The following is a 20,057-nucleotide window of genomic DNA, read 5'->3' on the forward strand; positions in this document are numbered from 1 at the left end:
GAAGTTGGATGCTTAAGCAGCTGAGCTACCCTGAGGCTCTGTGAACATTTTTAGTTAAAAAAAATTTTTTTTTAAATGTTTATTTTTGAGAGACAAGAGCGTGAGCGGGGGAGGGGCAGAGTGAAAGAGGGACACAGAATCTGAAGCAGGCTCCAGGCTCTGAGCTGTCAGCACAGAGCCCAATGTGGGGCTCAAACCCATGAACTGTGAGATCATGACCTGAGCCGAAGTCGGACGCTTAACTGAGCCACCCAGGTGCCCCGAACATTTTTAGTTTTAAACTGGCTAGTAGGTCTATAAGTTTTCATTTCATTGTATTTTGTTATTCATGTACTCACACCGAAGTAACATACCTTAAAAAGAAGTGGATCAAAAAAATTAACTGTTTCATGAAGAGAGAAAAACTCTAACAATGTATATAAAGAAGTACAAATAAGTAATTTAGCAAAGGTGGAGACTGTATTGATCAAGAAATTGTTGCTAGATTGAGGAATCTAAGTTTTAGGTTGTAGATGTATAACCATGAATCTACCTTGAATCAAGTCTGACCTATTTTATAAAGGCTTTAAAAACACATATAATTCAGTATCAAGAAATACAGATATAATTTTTACCTTTATTGATAATGTTCTTTATAAATAGTGGCAAGTTCATAAACTGAATCTCGGTTTCTTTATTTTCTGCCCAGTTGACGTTTTGGCTTTGACCTTATTCTGCCTTAGGTGGGGTCATATGTTACTTGAACTATTTAAACTGAGTTTTGTTATTCAGTTGAATTAAAAATATTTATAGCAGGAAATCAGGCTTTATGTATGTATGTCTTTGCTTTGCATAAGATGTTTTACTATTTTCTGTAAGGAGCAAATAGAAGCCTAGATTTATCTAATCCTGTGCATTGTAGAAATTTTGCTAATGATACAGTTGTGGTAATATTTAGTGTTTTGCTAGTGTCATTTTTTTCTTTTAGTTAGTATTTTTTTCAAGTAAACTCTGCCCCTCAATGTGCAGTTCGAACTCAGGACCTTGTACAGAGAGTGGCATATCCTACTGACTGAGCCAGCCAGCTACCTCTAGTCATTTTTCGTTTTGATTCTCAAAGGAAGCAGTGGGTTTTTAAAAAATTGTGCCTATATCTATTTATGGTTGTAAAGTTGAACATTTATAGGTCAAATATGGCATTTCTTTTTATTAACTATTAATGTCTTAAAATATTTAAAGTTATTGAACTATGCAAGGCTTAAAATAAATTTGGCCATTATTTCTCCAAGATTTCTTTGTTGTTATTTTGTGTTGTTCTTGGGTTTATGTTTTAATATTATAGGCTATCAAGATGGAAATGATTCAGAAGCTTCATGGACATCTAGAAGAGGTGGAAGAGGTAGTTTCCGAGGTTGCCGTGGAGGATTTGGTCTAGGAAGTTCAAGTTAGTAGCGAATTGCAAATGGTGTGCTTTATCCTTTCAGAAGGAAATAGTAAAAAATAAAATCTATCAGATAAGTTTGTTGAGAGGATTATATGAGATGAGCTTGCACAGTTTCTGGTATATAATTGCCTACATTGTATATAACATTTTTAGACACATACCTAATTGCATACCTGTTGGAATAGATGAATCTTTCTACAAGTTTGTGTGACCCAGCTCTTGAATCTTAAGTACTTTTTTTTGGGTGGGGGGGTGCCTGGGTGGCTCAGTCGGTTAAGCATCTGACTTTGACTCAGGTCATGATCTCGCAGTTTGTGAGTTCAAGCCCCGCATCAGACTCTGTGCTAACAGCTCAGAGCCTGGAGCCTGCTATGGATTCTCTCTCCCTCTCTCTCTCTCTCTGCCCCTGCCCCACTGGCACTCTGTCTCTCAGAAATAAAAATTTTTAAAAATACTTTTTTTTTTAAAGAGTTTATTTTGAGAGTGGGAGAGAGCAGGGAAGGGGCAGCAATAGAGAATCCCAAGAGATTCTGTGCTGTCTGCACGGAGCCCAATGCAGGGTTCAGACTCGCAAACTGTGAGATCATGACGTGAGCCCAAACCAAGAATTGGGTGCTCAGACAGCTGAGCCACCAAGGTGCCTAATATTGTTTTAGAGCCTTGATCATAAAGGCCAACCTTAGGAATCAGTAGCCTTCTCTAATACTCTATCCTCCTTTATACCTTCTTTTACCTGTTTGGCTTTCTAACAACTTACTCTAGCCATCCTTTCTTGGAGCTGAGGTAATGACTTTGGAAGTCACTCTTGGATTACCTGTGTCTCTCAATGGAGAAGGAAAGATGTGTAGTTATGGAACTTAAAACTAAATCTGTAATAATGATTTTTATTTATTTAAAAAATTTTTTATAAATGTCTTTTATTTATTTTTGAGAGACAGAGGCAGTGCAAGCAGGGGAGGGTCAGAGAGAGAGGGAGATACAGAATCCAAAGCAGGCTCCAGGCTCTGAGCTAGCTGTCAGCACAGAGCCCAATGTGAGGCTCAAACCCACGAACCATGAGATTATGACCTGAGCTGAAGTTGGACGCTTAACCAACTGAGCCACCCAGGCACCCCATGTAATAATGATTTAATAGATGTGTATGGTATTGTCACTTTTAAAAAAGTGTAAAGATCTAGAGGTTGTTGTTCAGGACTTGTAAGGTTTGATTTGGCAACAGTGGGAGCAAGGGCGTACTGTTCTGTAGAATAAGCAAGAAGATTATGCAATGTGAAGTTTCTGGGGCAGTAGCAGGGTTACTTTTTGGAGGTTATTTAACTTCTGCTTATAAGATATTTTAACATAATATTGGCCCTAACTTTTTTTATAAAATAATTTTAATAAAAGAAAAATTTTGAGGAAGTAATTTGCATTTGAAGGAAATAGTTTATGGAGAAATTCTTTGTGTGATTCTTAGAAAAATATTCATTGTGATTCCTTTAAAATTTAAACTATTTTGCCTTTAACATATTTAACTTCTGGCACTATCACTTGATTTTCTTTTTTCTCTTTATCATTTTAAAACATCTTAAAAGTAACATCTCATTATGTACAAATACAGATAGTGAATATGAACACGGTGAGGGAACACAGCGCACTGGTGGCCTTTTTGGTTCTAGAAGACCAACTTTAGGTGGTGCAGGTGAGAAATAGATTTTCTTACTGAATATTAAACATTCATACATGTTTTTAGCTCTATAATTAGTAAACTAGTAGATGTGTTTAAGTATACTAGGTTAGCTCATAATTTTCTATGCTTTTTAGATCTGCTTTTTATACATGGTCAGCCTTGCCTTTCTTATAAAATTTGTGCACTGTGAATTATTTCTTCTCTCTTACCATTGAATTTGAGGTATAAATATAGTTTGAATTAGAGGAAGGAAAATGAAGTTTGCAGTGGTTTCAAAGAAAGAACTCTGATTTAGATGATTTGAGGAGAAAACAAAAAAGTACAATACAATTGTTTATAAAAATGTGCAAATATGGATACACTGGTGCATCCAAACAATAGAAAATATTATTTAGTACTAAAAGGAAATGAGCTATCAAACTATGAAAAGACATGTGGAAACCCTAAAAGCATTTTGCTAAGTGAAAGAAGCCAATCTGAAAAGGCTACTAAGTAATTTCCAACCTTATGACATTCTGGAAAAGGAACAACTTTGAAGAAGGGTAAAAAGATTAGTGGTTGCCAGGGGTTGGGGAGCAGGGAAGAATACTATGAAGAATTTTTAGAACAGTGGAAATACTTTATATGATACATTAATGGGGGGTACATGTCATTTTATATTTGTCCAAACCCGTAGAATATATAACACCAAACGTGAGCCCTCCTATAAACTTTGATTATGCCATGTCAATGAAGGTTCATCAGTTGTAAGAAATGTACTACTCTGGTGGGGAATGTTGATAATGGGGAAGTCTGGTAAAATTTGAGGGCAGGAGGGAGGTATCAGAGAAATCTTTGTTCCTTTCTCTGAATTTTTCTGTGAACCCAAAACTCTGTCTTTAAAAAAAAAAAAAATGAAGTCTTTAAACAAGGTGTTCACATCAGGAAAAGATGTAAATTAAATGTAGAATTAAGAGATAGATGGATAAAGGGACCAGAACTGAGTACCAGGAATACCAATACTCAGTATTTGAGTAGAAATAGTTATGTGGTTTATGTGCTCAAGGAAGAAAGATGTGTTTTGCTTAATAATCTGCAGAACAATGCCTTAAAGGTAATGGTGACACTTACCAAAGAAGAAGTGGCAGTGGAAGTGGACGAGGTGAGTTTTTACTTGGTTTGCCTACAGGTGGTTAACATTCTTGTAATCCAAATTTAATTTTTGAAGTTAAAGGAAACTGTTAGTGTTTTTATACACTTTGAGGAATATACTTTTGCTCAGCCTGTTTTGGAGAGTTATTTAATACTCCTCAGTGTAGCAGTCCCATTATAGAAATTATATACCATAGATGTATTTGCTCAGTGTATGCACAAGTGTGTTCACTGAAGCTTCATTTTATAGTAAGTAAAAACTGAAAGTCAACCAGAATTCATCAATAAATAATGGTTTAATAAAAATATAGCCATAAAATGTGATACTGTGCAGATGTTGAAGATTGAAATATGTCTATATGTATAAAATCTAAACAGTATGTTTTTTGGGGCACCTGGGTGGCTCAGTCAGTTAAGCATTCGACTTTTGGTTTCAGCTCAGATCATGAGTTTCAGCCCTGCTTTAGGCTCTGCACTGACAGCACACTCTTCCTCCCTCCCCCTGCTTCTCTCTTTCTCAAAATAAATTAAAAAAAAAAACTTAGAGAAAACTGTGTCTGAAGAGATAGTTATTGGATTTGATTTGATAGATAAAGTTTATAGTACATGATTTGGACTATATATTTTTTCAGAGTTATAAACATTTAAATGTCATAAAAGTTAAAATGCTTTCTAGACCAGGAAAATAATAAAGCTTGTTTGATTTCTCTGAAGTGTCCTCAGTGATCATTAGTAGTCTCAGAGCAACTCCCATGAGCTGCCTCTATTTTACCCTCTTGATTCTTAGATTCTTCACTATAGAAAGAGGTTACTAATGGCTAGTTAAACCATATCTACAAATACTTGAATCTTCTTTGGAAAAGGATTTCAAGACAGTCAAGACAATAAAATTAGAGAACTTACATGTAAAAATGTATCTTGTTAGATTTTAAATCTAATACAGTCCTTACTCCTTTTTCTTAAAATACCTGAAACTGGCACAATAGATAACTAGTTGTCTAAAACCATAAGGTAGTCCATGGAAAAGAATGAATGTAACAGGCCTGACTGCTGGTCTGAATGTCCTGCGTACAAGGTTGTTCTTTGTCTAGTATTTGGGAAATCGCTGTGCCCGAAGTGTTTGTACAACAATATAGTTTTAATATCTGCTTTCCTTTTGAGAGTCTGGAATTTCTGCCTGGTATGTGCCAGGCAGAAAGTGGCTACATTATCAGCCTCTAATAAAAACCATGGGTACTGAGTCACTATAATGAGCTGCTCTGGTAGGCAGTATTTCCAAAATGTCACAACTTGTAGCTAGGGAAATTAAATGAATCCTGTGTGACACCAGTAGGAGAGGACTCTTGGGAGCTTGTGTCTGGTTATCTCTGGACTTTGCACTATGTACCTTTCCCCTTTGCTGATGTTGCTTTCTGTCCTTTCACTATAATAAATCGTAATCCTGAGTATGACTACATTCTGAGTCCTACTGAATCATACAACCTGGGAATAGTAGTGGGGATACACCAATACCGATGAACTTGTAGTTCATTTTAGAAAATAGATTCCTTTGCTGAGAAGTATAGAAATTAAATGGACAGAATAGCTTAATCAAAAATAATAATATATAACAGTATCAGCTGCATAAAATAAGCATTTTGAGTATTAAGGAAACTTAAAATTGTTAAGGATTTTATCATGATTGTCTTATTTGTATGAAGGGACTTTAAAGATGTCTGTCCATTTTTAGAATTTTTTTTGTTGAAAACAAGCAATGAAAATAAAGATATGCACAGCCTTTTATCTTGACTGATTGTCAGTATGGATTTCTTTAATTAGGTGGTTACAAAGGTTTTAATGAAGAAGTAATAACAGGCTCTGGAAAAAGTGAGTTTTACTTCAGATAAGGTATTTGATTTTTATAGTCAAAGTTTTTTTTACTCTTCAATTAAAAAAATTTTATTTCTTTTTTTGTTTGATTCCCTTTAAAAGATTCTTTGAAGTCAGAAACTGAAGGAGGAGAAAGTGGTGACACTCAAGGTATATTAATTTTTGTGTGATTCCCATGAATATCTATTGCATTTTAATAAAAATGAAAAATATTTAAAAGCAGAGTTAACTTTTTATTTGAAGTGAAAAATTTAATAGTAAACATTCAAAAGTTCTACAGTATTTAAATCTTGATTTTCAGTTTTTGTTTGCTCTCTTTTCTGGTTGTTGTAATGTAAGCCCTTTCTTTTATTTGAATTTTAAGCACCAAAGATAACCTACATACCACCTCCTCCACCTGAGGATGAGGACTCCATCTTTGCACATTATCAGACAGGCATAAACTTTGACAAATATGATACTATTCTAGTAGAAGTATCTGGACATGATGCACCACCAGCAATTCTGGTCAGTGTAATAATTATTTCTGTATTGACTATGTAGCAAACTTATATGCCTTATCATATTATATATGATGTAAAAATATTAAGGAGTATAAACAATTCATTTTTAGCATATAATGGCTTAGGTTAGAAATTAAGAACCATGTCTATCATGTACCATAGAATTAATAACTATGTTGAAAGAGTATTAAATTTCATCCCCATGTTCCCAAAAGAGGATGAGAACTTCTTTTAAATCTACTAAAAAGGATATTTTTCCTAGAGATTCAAGATGTCTGCTTCCTAAATAAGTGACAAAGTCTGTTTTAAGAGAGTGATTTTCTAAGAAATAGGGGAGCCTACAGTTTCCTGTTGATTAATTATTATTATTTTTAATTTATATATATTATATATATAATTATTTATAGTAATTATTATTAATTATTACTAATCAGAGTATTTGTATTTCACAGGTTTTAAGAGACTAGAAAAATGTTTTTAGAACTTGTGTCTATAGGGACTACTCTTTAATTTTATGAAGTAATAATATATAGACTCTGTTTATTACTTTTGAGTGGGGGCATATTGGTAAAGTAAGTTTAGTATATAAAATTAATAAAAATGAGACTAACTCAATGGGATAAATTAATCACTATCCTCCCATTCCCTGCCTTTTTTTTTTTTTTTTTTTTTTTTTAGACTTTTGAGGAAGCTCATCTCTGTCAGACACTGAATAACAACATTGCTAAAGCTGGTTATACTAAGCTTACTCCTGTGCAAAAATACAGTATTCCTATTATACTGGCAGGGCGAGATCTGATGGCTTGTGCTCAGACAGGGTCTGGGAAGACTGTAAGTCCTTTTCTAACATACATTTTCCATAATCAAACTGTTAATAGTTTTTAAACTTGTGTTTTTCAAGTAGCTTGAATCTTTTTTGTTGAATGGTAGGTTGATGATTTCAGTGAACTGTTATAAATTTTCCTTTTTTGCTTCTGAATTCTGGTTTTATCTGGGTTTGTGTACTTCTGAAGAAAGAAATTTGAAGTATTATAGAGTTGTAGTTCATAGAGGTTTAATTCATTTTTTAAGAGTGTTCACCTTCTGGAACATGATAGTATCTGAAACAAAATGATAGAGGGTCAAAGCACCAGACTTTATAAAAGTAACCCTCAGTTTATGGTATCTAAAAGAACTAATGATGAGATCATCTTAGGACTTACCTCTGGAATCTGTCTGTTAAATAGAATTACATGAGATGAGTCTTAAAGACTATCCTTTCTAAATTATGTAGTTTTGGTTACTGCTATTTTAACCTTAATCAGCTTCCATAGTAGAGTGGAAGGGATAATCAACAAGTTAATATAATATAGCAACTGATACTTAAACATTATTTTGGAGGTAGATTTTAGTGTCTTGCTTAATGAAAAAACTGTAGCAAAAAATTTCTTTTGCCCTATTAACTTCAGTAAGGGTGAGTAATTCAAAAGAATGATTTCCCAATTATTGCTCTAACACTTTTGTTATTAATTCTGATTGATAATTTTATCACCACTCTGAAAGGACTAATTTAGAATAATTGCTAAATGCAGTGATTTACCTCAAGTTATAAGTACATTCCCCTCTATAAATAAGTTAATGTTAATTTATTTAGAATCCATGGGTATGCTTTTTAAAAAACTGAAAAAAATACCTTTAAAACATTTTGTATTGTGTAATATGACCTTAAAGGTTGAGGTGTTAAAAACTCACTGAAATGAAACTGTTTTCTTCTCTCATCTTAAATTTACCAGCAAGATGAAGGAAGAATCTAGAGGCTGTAAGGAAATAAGGAATAGATTTATTTCTACAGGGAGAAGGGTGATGTATTACACATTTGTAAATTATGTAATTTAACTTGTAGGCAGCTTTTCTCTTGCCAGTTTTGGCACATATGATGCGTGATGGAATAACAGCCAGTCGTTTCAAAGATCTGCAGGAACCAGAATGTATTATTGTAGCACCAACTCGAGAGTTGATCAATCAGATCTATTTGGAGGCCCGAAAATTTTCTTTTGGGTATGTACATCTGGAATGCCATTCATTTTTAAAAAAATGTTTGTATATTTTGAGGGCAGGAAGGAAGAAAGGGAGAGAGAGAATCTGAAGCAGGTTCCATGCTCAGTAGTACGGAGCCCAGTGTGGGGCTTGGTCTCACAACCATGAGATCACAGCCTGAGGTGAAATCAAGAACAGACTGAGTGCCCCAGGCACCCTGGAATGCCATTGAAAATTAGGTTTTCTTTTCTTTTTTTTTTTTTTTTTATGTTTTTTATTTATTTTTGAGAGAGAAAGAGAGCATGAACAGGGGAGGGTCAGAGAGAGAGGGAGATACAGAATCTGAAGCAGGCTCTAGGTTCTGAGCTAGCTGTCAGCACAAAGCCCGACACGGGGCTCGAACCCACGAACCATGAGATCATGACCTGAGCTGAAGCCAGCTTAACCAACTGAGCCACCCAGCCGCCCCAGGTTTTCTTTTTCTTTAGAGATTTTTCTTACTTATTTAGGGAAGAACTCAGTGCAGTCATGTAACTAGAGTTACTTGATTGAAGTTTACTTTTATATAATTTTCTTTATGAAATATGAGTTTACTAAAAAAATTTTTTAATGTATTTATTTTTGAGACAGAGACAGAGTGTGAGCCAGGGAGTGGCAGAGAGAGAAGGAGACAGAATCTGAAGCAGGCTTCAGGTTCTGAGCTATTACAGAGCTTCATGCAGGGCTTGAACCCACGAATCGTGAGATCATGACCTGGGCTGAAGCTAGACACTTAACTCACTGAGCCACCAGGTGCCCCCAAGTTTATTTTTTTATTTTATTTTATGTTATGTTATTTTGGTTTCATTATATTTCATTTTGGGAGGTGATGAGGGAAGGTAAGAAAAAAAAGGTTAGGTTTTTGCTTCAAGGAGGCTCCCTAAAGAGTAGTAACTCATTTGTTACACATTACCATGGATGAACACAGTTGTTTTGGCTTTTGTGACCGAATTCAAGGTAATGAGCATAACCTGCATTTTTCTGAATTTCAGTGTGTTCATTTGGACATAAATAGTCTGACCCTGTATTTTCATTGGAAAGAGACTGGTGCTTTGGCATCAAGAACAAATAATTCATTGGGACACATGGGTGGCTTAGTCGGTTAAGTGTCCAACTTTGGCTCAGGTTAGGATCTCGCATTTCGTGAGTTTGAGTCCTGCGTTGGGCTCTGTGCCAAACAGTTCAGAGCCTGCTTCGAATTCCGTGTCTCCCTCTCTTGCTGCCCCTCTTCCACTTACGCTTTGTTTCCCTCTCAAAAATAAAGATTAAAAAAATTTTAGGGACACCTAGGTGGCTCAGTCAGTTAAGCATCCGGCCTCAGCTCAGGTCATGATCTCAGGGTTCATGGGTTCCAGCCCTGCATCGGGCTCTGTGCTGACAGCTAGCTCAGAGCCTGGAGCCTGCTTCAGATTCTGTGTCTCCCTCTCTCTCTGACCCTCCCTGCTCATGCTGTTTCTCTCTGTCTCTCAAAAATAAATTAAAAAAACATAAAAAAAAATTAAAAACAATTTTAAAGAAACATGCTTATAAATCAGATGATAATAGAAATAGATATGTAATAAACATATTAGTGGTATTTTTTCTAGTGGATTTTAATGCATGTTTAAATGATGCACTTAGGGTGTTCTTAATAATCTGTTTAATATAACAACATAAAAGATGCTTATTTCATAATTAGGCCTAATTTTTAATCATTTTAAGACTGTATTTTATTTCTGTATTTTGTTAGATTGTTTCTAGTTTGGGACTGTTGTAAATAAAATTATAATGAGCAGCTTGCTAAATAAACCTTTTCTATTTTTATGTTTTAAGTTTTCCATAGTAGGTTTTTATAAGTTTAATGTTTAAGGGTATGAACTTCAAGCTTGTACCGATAGATCTGTTAGCAGTATATGAGAATGCGAATTCACTATACACTTTGCCAAATTTTGGTTTTATTTGCTGCCTAACAAATTACCTAAAACATAGTTGCTTAAAATGATAAATAGTATGTGATAGTTTCTGGGGATTACGAGTTGTCAAAGAGTTAAACTGATCTTTATTTGAAGAAAGGGGGAAATATTTTATGTTTTTTATTTATTTGATTAAGAGGCTGTACTACTTTTGGAATACCTAATAAATTTTCCTTTGTTAATTACACATTGTTATTTACTACTTTATCTGATGGGATATTAGTGTTGTTTTTGTTTTGGGTTTTTTTTTTAACAGCTTTTTAAGTAGAGATGGTTACATTTTATTTTCTGTGAATCAGTTTATTTTAAAATGAAAAGAAAAAAACTGTGAACTTACTAGCATCCTTTAATGTAAAACTTGAAGAAAGTGGATATATCTGGCTTATAACAGTGTTTTTTCTTGATTATCCCCATGTCCCATGTGGCTTTTACGCTTTTAAATCAAGTAAAAAATAACATTTTATTTATTAAATTTATTACTTTTTTTTAAATTTACATCATTAGTTGAGATATAGTGCAATAATGTTTTCAGGAGTAGAATCTACTGATTCATCACCTACATATAACACCCAGTACTCATCCCAACAAGTCTCCTCCTTAGTGCCCCTTGAACAAAATACTATTTTAAAAACAAAAACATATGTATGGTAAATTCATATAAATACATGCACAAAATGAATATTTGTAAGTGGAAATTTGTTGCAACATTGTGGCAAAAGACTGAAAAGTAAATATCTATCATTGAAGGACTGGTTAAGTTATAGTACTCTTAAAATACTAAGGGTAATAATAAAGCTAATGAATACTTAGCATTTGCTGAGTTACAAATATTTATATGTATTACTTTATTTAGTCTTAGCAGTAGCAGAAAACAGGATCTGTTTAAAGCAGTGAATTTATTTAATAAACGTAAGTTTTTCGGCAAACCTGGGTAGAGTAGGAAACGTGATCTCAAGGTTGGGATTTTGAGCCCCATGGGTGTGTAGAGATTACTTAAATAAATAAACTTAAAAAAAAAACCCTACAACATAAAACTCTTCTGCACTCTTGACACCCTCTCCCCCCACTTAGTTAATTCTCCTCTTCAGAGTTATCTGCTGTTAAAGTTTTCATATGAATTAGTGTAGAAACATCTGGTGCACCCAAAACGCACTTAAATCCTCCTTCCTACAAGTGGTAGTACACTCAGCTGTTGTCACTCTCTATTTTTAGTGGTAAATGTTGGAGGTAATGCTTAATCTGGAACTGTACCCCTTTTTATGAATGTCCAAGTATCACTCTGGATGAGTGGACTGTAATTAGAACTCTTCTCTTAGACACTTTTCAGCTTTTGGATGCTAAAAATAAAGTTGGCAGTGAATATTTATGTAAATTCATCTTTTCCCATTAGTGGGAAGATATTTAAAGGGTATATTTATACATGTGAATTTATTTGGACAAGAGAGAAGTTTTTACAATTTTAATAAAGACTAAATAATTGTGAAAGAGCCTGTCTCACTTTATCCTCTTGATTGCCAGTTTCCCCACATCCTGGCTAACATAGTATTATTGCACTTAAGGAAAAATGTTATATTTGTCTTCATTTTAAAAGTGATGTTGACCTTAAAAAAAAGTTTAAAAGCCATTTGTATTTTTTAAGAACCACATGTTCATGTTTTGGCCAATATTTTTTTGTGGGCGGTATTGGTCTTTACCATTGTTTTTGAAGAACTGTTTCTTGGATAGAGAGCAAATTTTTTTTTCATAGTTTTTCATTTGCTTTTCTACTTCTTGGGAAGAGTTTAATTTTTTTTGATAATTAGAAAGTATTACATTTTTTTCATTGTGGATTTCTTTTTATAGTTTATTATATTAGAAACAAGTGTATAATTTTCACAAAACTAGAAAATAACATGTATTTTTCTTATCAATAGGACCTGTGTAAGAGCTGTTGTTATTTATGGGGGAACCCAGTTTGGGCATTCAGTTCGACAGATAGTACAAGGCTGTAATATATTATGTGCTACTCCTGGGAGACTGATGGATATCATAGGTAAAGAAAAGGTAGGCCCTTGAGGGATAACAAAATTGTAGATTAATAATTTTTTTGTATGGGAAAGGGAAAGAATGGTATAAAGAGATATTATAGTTATTAGAATACCCATTATATGATAGGCCCCCATCAGAATCTTTGAGTGCACTTTTACATCATTCTTAAAATAATTCCAATGAGAGATAAAAAAGTATTTCCTATTTTGTGCTGATAAAAACAATGAGTGAGATTATGTAATTTATTTAAAATCCCTCCTTTAGCTCTAGTGATAGAGCTAGGGTTAGAACCTGGATCTGACTTGAATCTAGATCCTATACCCCACTACACAGGGAGAAATGCATTAAATGCTCCCACACTTTCATATAAGTTATGATGATATATTTTTTCCTGAATAGTATATTAGCAGTTTTGTTTCCTGATAAAGCATGGAAGTGATGTTAACCAGGATTATTAAATTTCTAAGTCTTTAAAAAGACATTTTAGGATTATGTATTTAGTTTAGGTATTCACATACCACATTATTACATCACTAAATCAGTGCTTTTAAGTTCTTATTCATGAACCTCTGCTTTTTTAGGCTCTCCTCTAAAGGGGTTACTCAAAATACGGTCTTTTTGAATAAAGATACTTAGGATATTTATTCAGATTACCAGAGAAATCCACTTTTATTTCTCACTAAACTTCTTACATGGTTGGCCACATTAATTTGTTTTGAAAATGTCTGCTTCTCTTTGTAGGGATAAGTGTTCATGCAAAGAAGGTGAGAGAAGTCTCTCAGTTCTCAAGTGATTAGAATATGGAGAATTTATTAAGAGTTTAAAGCATTAGAAATAAATTTGAATATGTCATGATGTTAGGAAATGTTTCCTTAGATTTAAGATACTGACTTTATCAGATAATAAGATGTAGATGTGTGGAGGTCTAATATGGTAGTTAGCCACATGTGGCTATAAACATTTTTAAAGGATATAAAACTTAAAATTCTGTTCTTTAGGCATACTAGCCACAGTTGAAGTGCTTAATTGCTATATAAGGCTAGTAGGTAGCATGTTAGTGAAGATCAAAAATTGCTAATAAATATTTAAAGAAACAGTACTAGTGTTATCTAAGCATAACAATTCTCATCATTTTATGCAATGATTTCTAATTTTCATCCTTAAGAATAAATCAGTAGTTGGAATTGTGGAGACATTTTAGTTTAATATATTGACTAATATGCATTTTCTGCTCTAACCCTTGAAAATATCCTTAAAGATTGGTCTCAGACAAGTCAAATATTTAGTTTTGGATGAAGCTGACCGCATGCTGGATATGGGTTTTGGACCAGAAATGAAGAAGTTAATTTCCTGCCCAGGAATGCCATCAAAGGAACAGCGTCAAACCCTTCTGTTTAGTGCAACTTTTCCAGAAGAAATTCAAAGGTAAAATTCTTTTCTTCTTAAAAATAATTCTTATGTACATAAATGCCTTTTATGAAAGGAAAAGGAATGTGACTATAGAATTTTTAAGAGTTTGTTTTTTCAATTTAAGATAACATAGGTAGTTTAAAAAGGGATGTATTCCTAAAAAGTGTATTTTTTATTGTTTCTTACCCTTATCCCTGGCTTTGCCACATTTTATAAAATTTGTAACATTTTATTAAAATGTGTGTATATATGTGTGTCTGTGTGATTACATAGCACCTAGATAGGATTTAATAAGTGCTTATTACTAAATGAAGTTATTTGTATATTTGTTTCTTCAAACCAAAATTATAGGGCTTGCAAAAATTGGACCTTTTGTATAAAATTCACATACCAACTGTTGACACACACTGAGTATCCTCCTGTGTATGTATATGGTTTGGTGAATTCTGAGAATAGGATGATGTATCCATTTCTAGAGTTGTAACTCTTCTTTATGCTTGCTGATCCCTTGGCCATAGGGAGCCTGAAGTGTCTAGACAGCACCTTCTTAGCTTGTAGTTTAGTTAGACTCCTCCTATTTACTCTGATAAAACTTTTCTTTCTTTGGGAACCAAGACCTCCACACGTGCAGAATCTGTCTGGGGCGGGGGGGACATGAAGCACAGTTTCATATGTGGGTCACTGGGAGCCATGGTAAGTGGGCCACTCTTGTTTGCATGCCTTGCTCTCAGACCCGATGTACCACGTAAAGATTTCTGATTGAAAGTTATCATGCCTTGTTGAATGATGCGTCATCTTCAGAAAGAAACACTTCCAAGCTGTTGTTTAAATGGATGCTCCACTTTCTGTAAGGCCAGCAGCATCTCAGTGTTGTCATGTGATAGGACCTCTAGACGTTACAGTTATGGCCTGCACTGTCACTTCTTTTTCTGTAAAATGGGTCTTCTGGTCTGATGGAGTCTTACATGGGCTCAAATATTTCACAGATCATCAATTAGTGGTGCTGGGTATTGATTTGTTTTACTTAATATATGACTTAAAAAGAGCTCTTTATTGGGGAAAATATTTAAATCACAAGAGAGCATTTGATCAGTTAGGATTTTTTTCTTTCTTAGTGTAGTGGTATGTAAAATAATAGTTTCTTATAATAACTGATGTCTTAAATTTGAAAAGTGGTATGTACATTTCCATTATCACCTTGCAATTAGTAGTTAGTAGATAATTACCTACCTAAATAGCAGGTAATATTCTGCTGCCTGTTTTTTTAATTCACCCTGAAATGGAAAGGTATTTCAGTGTTGGCTAGCCATAATGACTTATGTGTACCTTCATCAGTAATATTTGTTGAGGGCTTTTTATGAGACATATTTGAGTATAAGTCCTGAGTATATAGGATAAACAGTAGAGTCCCTGACCTTGAGTTGTTTACATTCTTAAGTTTCTGAAGACTCCTCACTTGCTTCACTGTCTGATTTTAAATGTTACAACTTGCCCGTTATTCTATCTAAAGTCCAGTGTTACCATTCTACATATTCATTGAACCATTGCAACATCCATTTCCCTGACTTATGTTTCTTTATATGACTGTCCCCAATTTATTACCTGTATCCTTAATCTTTCTTCTGAGTGCCAGACTTGAGTATTTAACTTCTTCAGTATTTTATTCTTAGATGAATTACCAGTAATGTTCACCATGTCCAAAATGGAAGCTATTCTTCAACGCCCTCTTCCCTATTCAGTTTTCCGTACTGGGAGCATGGTCTTTCCAAGCCAAAATCCTTTGCATCATCTTGATTCCTCCCTTATATTCTTTTAACTTTCTGCCCTTCAAAAATAGTCATTTTGGCAGTTATCTCTAAAATATTTTAAATCAGTTTCTTCTGTTTCCCACCTTAAGTCTTTCTCAGTTTTCTTTGCTCATTGTCAGTAACTTTCTAACCTGTCTGTCCTGACTCTAATCTTAATTTTGTGTTAAGTAATAATTGTAAAAGTCTCAGTTTTTTTTAGAATTTATTCAAAATAAACCCTCCTATGTCTTCCCATTTTCACAGACTAATCAGATTTCAGACTGTACACATGGTGTTTTCTTTGTCTATTCTGCTACTTTATTACCTGGAATTGGATATTTCTTTTCTATTAAAATTATTTCCTATTGGCTGAGCAGGCCAAATTCCATCCTTCCTCATTTTTTCTTGTTTCTCCTTTCTTTCTGCTTAGACTGTCTTTCCCTGATCATCACTGGTATATTCTAATTTGCTGCTGCTTAGATCCAGCTTCATACTTGAAGACTCTTGTATACACATAATTTCATCCATTTCTTGCCATTGGATTTGTGAAGAAACTATTTTAAACACTTGGCACATTTTTTTGAATATAGTAAATGTTCAGTAGATGCTAACTGTTAAAACTGGAATATTAAAAATATTAAATACTAGAATGTTTATTTTTTAATTAAAATGTTTTAAAGTATAATTTATTGTCAAATTGGCTAAATACAGTGTGTACAGTGTGCTCTTGATTTTGGGGGTAGATTCTTGTGGTTCATCACTTACATACAACACCCAGTGCTCGTCCCAACAAGTGTCCTCCTCAGTGCCCGTCTCTCATTTTCCTCTCTTCCCCACATCTCCCTTTGTTTTCTGAAGTACTAAAATGTTATGTAGTATTAAAAAATGTTAAATATTTTAAAATATAGTAATGATTTTTATATAACTATTTTTATCTTAATGTGAGCATCTCAGTTGCAGAAACTGTCATATATGCATCTTTGTATTCCCAGTACCTTGTATCATGTATGCCTGACACAGACACAATTAATGTTTTAGTGAATGAAGAAAAGAAGATGGAAAATAAAGAATTATAGATGGTTTTGCGATTTGTGCTTTAGATTTGATTCTTGAGGGAGGGATGTCAAAACAAAGGTTTTATTTTTCTTTTATTGTAAGAACAGGTGAAGAGAAATAAGCAGCAGTGATTTATTAAGATTCTGTATATGCTGAGCTTGAACTATTTTTATGAGGCAGCTAAAAAGTAAGGGACTGCTAAATGGGACAGAGGAGGATAGATTTGGACTTTGTCCTTAATGCCAGAAAAACTCAACTTTTTGGCAGTTCCCTTTCCTCCACTTCCTGTGTTGCTGGATGAACTAAAGCAGGCTTTCTTAATTACATGCTGTCTGTGAATTTTGTGTATGTCCACATGTTGATACCCTTAACCTTTGGGTTGAGCATACACAACGTGGTATAATAGTCTCTAGGCCTTTCGCCTTCGGTCTCATTTTTTTGCTCAGCCATACTCTATAAACACTACCATTTTTTATGTGTCATGACATGAAAAGCACCGACCTAGGATCTGGTTTGCTGATAATTGTTCTAAGTATAGTAATTTCACAAATAATATTTTCAGAAAACTTTTAGCAGTAACCATAAAAGCATTAGTGAGGGACAGAATTTTTGCCCTAGGCTTGCATTTCAGTTTGTATCAAAAATTCCTATCTGTTGTAGTCTGATACTTTAGCATACTTTTATTTATTGTTATATGCACATTTTAAATAGTTTTGCATGGCTACCACATTGACTTGAAATTATTGTATCTCCAATTTGACACAAACTTTTTCACTAATAAGTTTTTAGTATTTTATAAAACTTTAACATTGTATACTGATCTTTGGAATTAGTACTTGGATGATGTAAGCTATCTACCTTGTTAGAGCTTTTATAATCTGATTAATGTTAAAGTAACACTTGGACAAATTCAGTGAATATTATGAATATTAATGGAAGAGGATAAGTGAAGGAATAATTTTTTGTCTTTGAAGGTTGGCTGGGGAGTTTCTAAAGTCGGATTATTTGTTTGTTGCTGTTGGACAAGTGGGTGGAGCATGTAAAGATGTTCAGCAGACCATTATCCAAGTTGGCCAGTACTCAAAAAGAGAAAAACTTGTCGAAATTCTACGAAACATAGGTATCTTACATTGATAAAATTGTTTTTTGTCATGATTTTGATTTTTTTAAATGGCTAATTTTTTGAAAATTATTCTAAAAATTGTTTGGTATAAGTTTTAAAATAAGTGTGTTTTCATTGTTTGCTCTTTCTCTAAAGCTTTCTTTATAAAAGGATTTTATGATTTAGTTTCCTCTGTAAATTATATAGCAATATAATCCTTCATAAAGATCTAAAAAAAAAAGGATGGATTTGGGACTTAAAATATTTGATAAACTATTCCAGGAGAAATGTATATATTTTTTGTCTTAAGAAATAAAAAGGCCTACTATCATATCTTTATATTAAACTGCATTTTTTCCACCCTGAGTTCTTTATTTTTACTTCATAATTTTTGCTTCCAGAGTATTCCCATAATTGTAGATTTAGAGCTGAAGGGGACTTGAACTAGTTCTGTTTGTTTCTTTTTTCTTACAATAGTGATGAGAAACTTATTACCCGCCCCCCCCAATAATTTTTAGAGAAAGTCATATTTCTTTGACTGAGTTAGGCTAAGTGCCTAGAAATAAAACTTTTTTTGTTAATTTTTTAAATTTATTTTTGAGAGACAGAGACAGCATGAGCAGGGCAGAGTCAGAGAGAGAGGGAGATAGAGAATCTGAAGCAGGCTCCAGGCTCTGAGCTAGCTGTCAGCACAGAGCCTGACATGGGGCTCGAACCCACAAACCATGAGATCATGATCTGAGCTGAAGCTGGACACTTAACCAACTAAGCCACCCAGGCACCCCAGAAATAAAACTTTTTAATATTGCTATTTTATTTATCATTTTTTCATCATAGGAACTGTTTTATTGCTGAGAAAATAAGTGGGTTTTTTGTCCACCATATGTAGCAAAATTTTCTTTTTCCTTTTTAAATTTAAACTTTAGTTTTAACATATAGTGCAATACTGGTTTCAGGAGTAGAATTCATTGATTTATCTCACAAATGCCCTCCTTAGTGCCCAATAATGTCATTATTTTAATTTCTTCTTACTACCTCACAGGCTAAGTGTACTTATGTGCTGTGTATTCATACCCCCTTTCCTTCTTCATTTTAGTAATTGTTTCAATTTGAATGTCACTGTTGGGATGGAGGAATGAGAAGAGAGGAGAGGAAGCCATTTAAATTCCAACAATGAGGGAGGGAAAAGGAAATTGATTTAGAAAACACTTTCAGGGGCTTCTATTCTTGAGTTTTTGCTGAATCTTAAAAAAAAAACAACCCACAAAACTTGTAAAAGTTGGAGAAATTTTATTGGTTTGCTTCATCCATTGTTTCAGAAACATACTCTATATGGCATAAAAAGTTAAAATAATAACTTCTGTGGGTCACATACTGTTCTGATTGTTTTACATGTTTAATTCTCAGAACAACTTTCTGAAGTAAGTTTTGTTAACCACATTTTAACATTGAGGACCCTGAAATACAGAGAGGTCAAGTAACTTACCTGGTATAAATTGAAGTTCCATATGTGGAAGAGATGAGAATTATGTAGTTTTGCTTAAGTTAGAACACATTTCTAGCATAATAACCATAAGATTTTTTATGTATGAATTTATGGAATAAAGACAGAATAATTCTAATGAGAGTTTTCAGAAGTGCTGGTTTGCCTTTAAGAAATCTTTGGGGTCATTGTATGAGCTCTAATGGTATATTTCTGTATTACTTAAACTGTTAAATGTTCTGTAGTTTAGAGTTCATTATTTTTATAATTTATTTATATGTATATTTTTTAACCTGCGTGGAATATCCTTTCAGTGTATCTTCAGGTTTCACATATAATTTGTTCATATAATTAATCTTTATTTTAAATGTATAGGCATCATTACTTTATAGTAATATAACCAACTGCCTTTTTCATAATTTAATTTTTTAAATGTTTATTTATTATGAGAGAGAGATTAAGACCTGCACTTTTAGTGCAAAGCCCTCTGCAGGACTCAGTCTCATTAACCATGAGATCATGATCTGAGCCGAAATCAGGAGTCAGACGATTAAAACAACTAGTCCCCCTCGTAATTTAATTTTAGTTG

The 20,057-nt window shown here is 33.6% G+C and overlaps 1 protein-coding gene across 3 annotated transcripts in view; it reads left to right on the top strand.

Moving 5' to 3' along the window:
• DDX4 (DEAD-box helicase 4) overlaps positions 1-20,057 on the top strand; it is a 69,421-nt gene that overhangs the window by 38,270 nt on the left and 11,094 nt on the right. Inside the window, exons 8-18 of one of the 3 annotated variants that reach the window (XM_029941331.1) lie at positions 1,322-1,423; positions 3,024-3,104; positions 4,171-4,233; positions 6,042-6,089; positions 6,195-6,242; positions 6,457-6,599; positions 7,274-7,426; positions 8,478-8,632; positions 12,516-12,645; positions 13,889-14,055; positions 17,858-18,003. In XM_029941331.1, coding sequence (XP_029797191.1) covers positions 1,322-1,423; positions 3,024-3,104; positions 4,171-4,233; positions 6,042-6,089; positions 6,195-6,242; positions 6,457-6,599; positions 7,274-7,426; positions 8,478-8,632; positions 12,516-12,645; positions 13,889-14,055; positions 17,858-18,003 — 1,236 coding nt within the window. The remainder of the gene's footprint in view (positions 1-1,321; positions 1,424-3,023; positions 3,105-4,170; positions 4,234-6,041; positions 6,090-6,194; positions 6,243-6,456; positions 6,600-7,273; positions 7,427-8,477; positions 8,633-12,515; positions 12,646-13,888; positions 14,056-17,857; positions 18,004-20,057) is intronic. The other 2 variants (XM_029941332.1, XM_029941333.1) reach the window with 2 other exon arrangements.

Source organism: Suricata suricatta, chromosome 6 (genome assembly GCF_006229205.1).
Source record: "Suricata suricatta isolate VVHF042 chromosome 6, meerkat_22Aug2017_6uvM2_HiC, whole genome shotgun sequence".
Taxonomy (NCBI): domain Eukaryota; kingdom Metazoa; phylum Chordata; class Mammalia; order Carnivora; family Herpestidae; genus Suricata; species Suricata suricatta.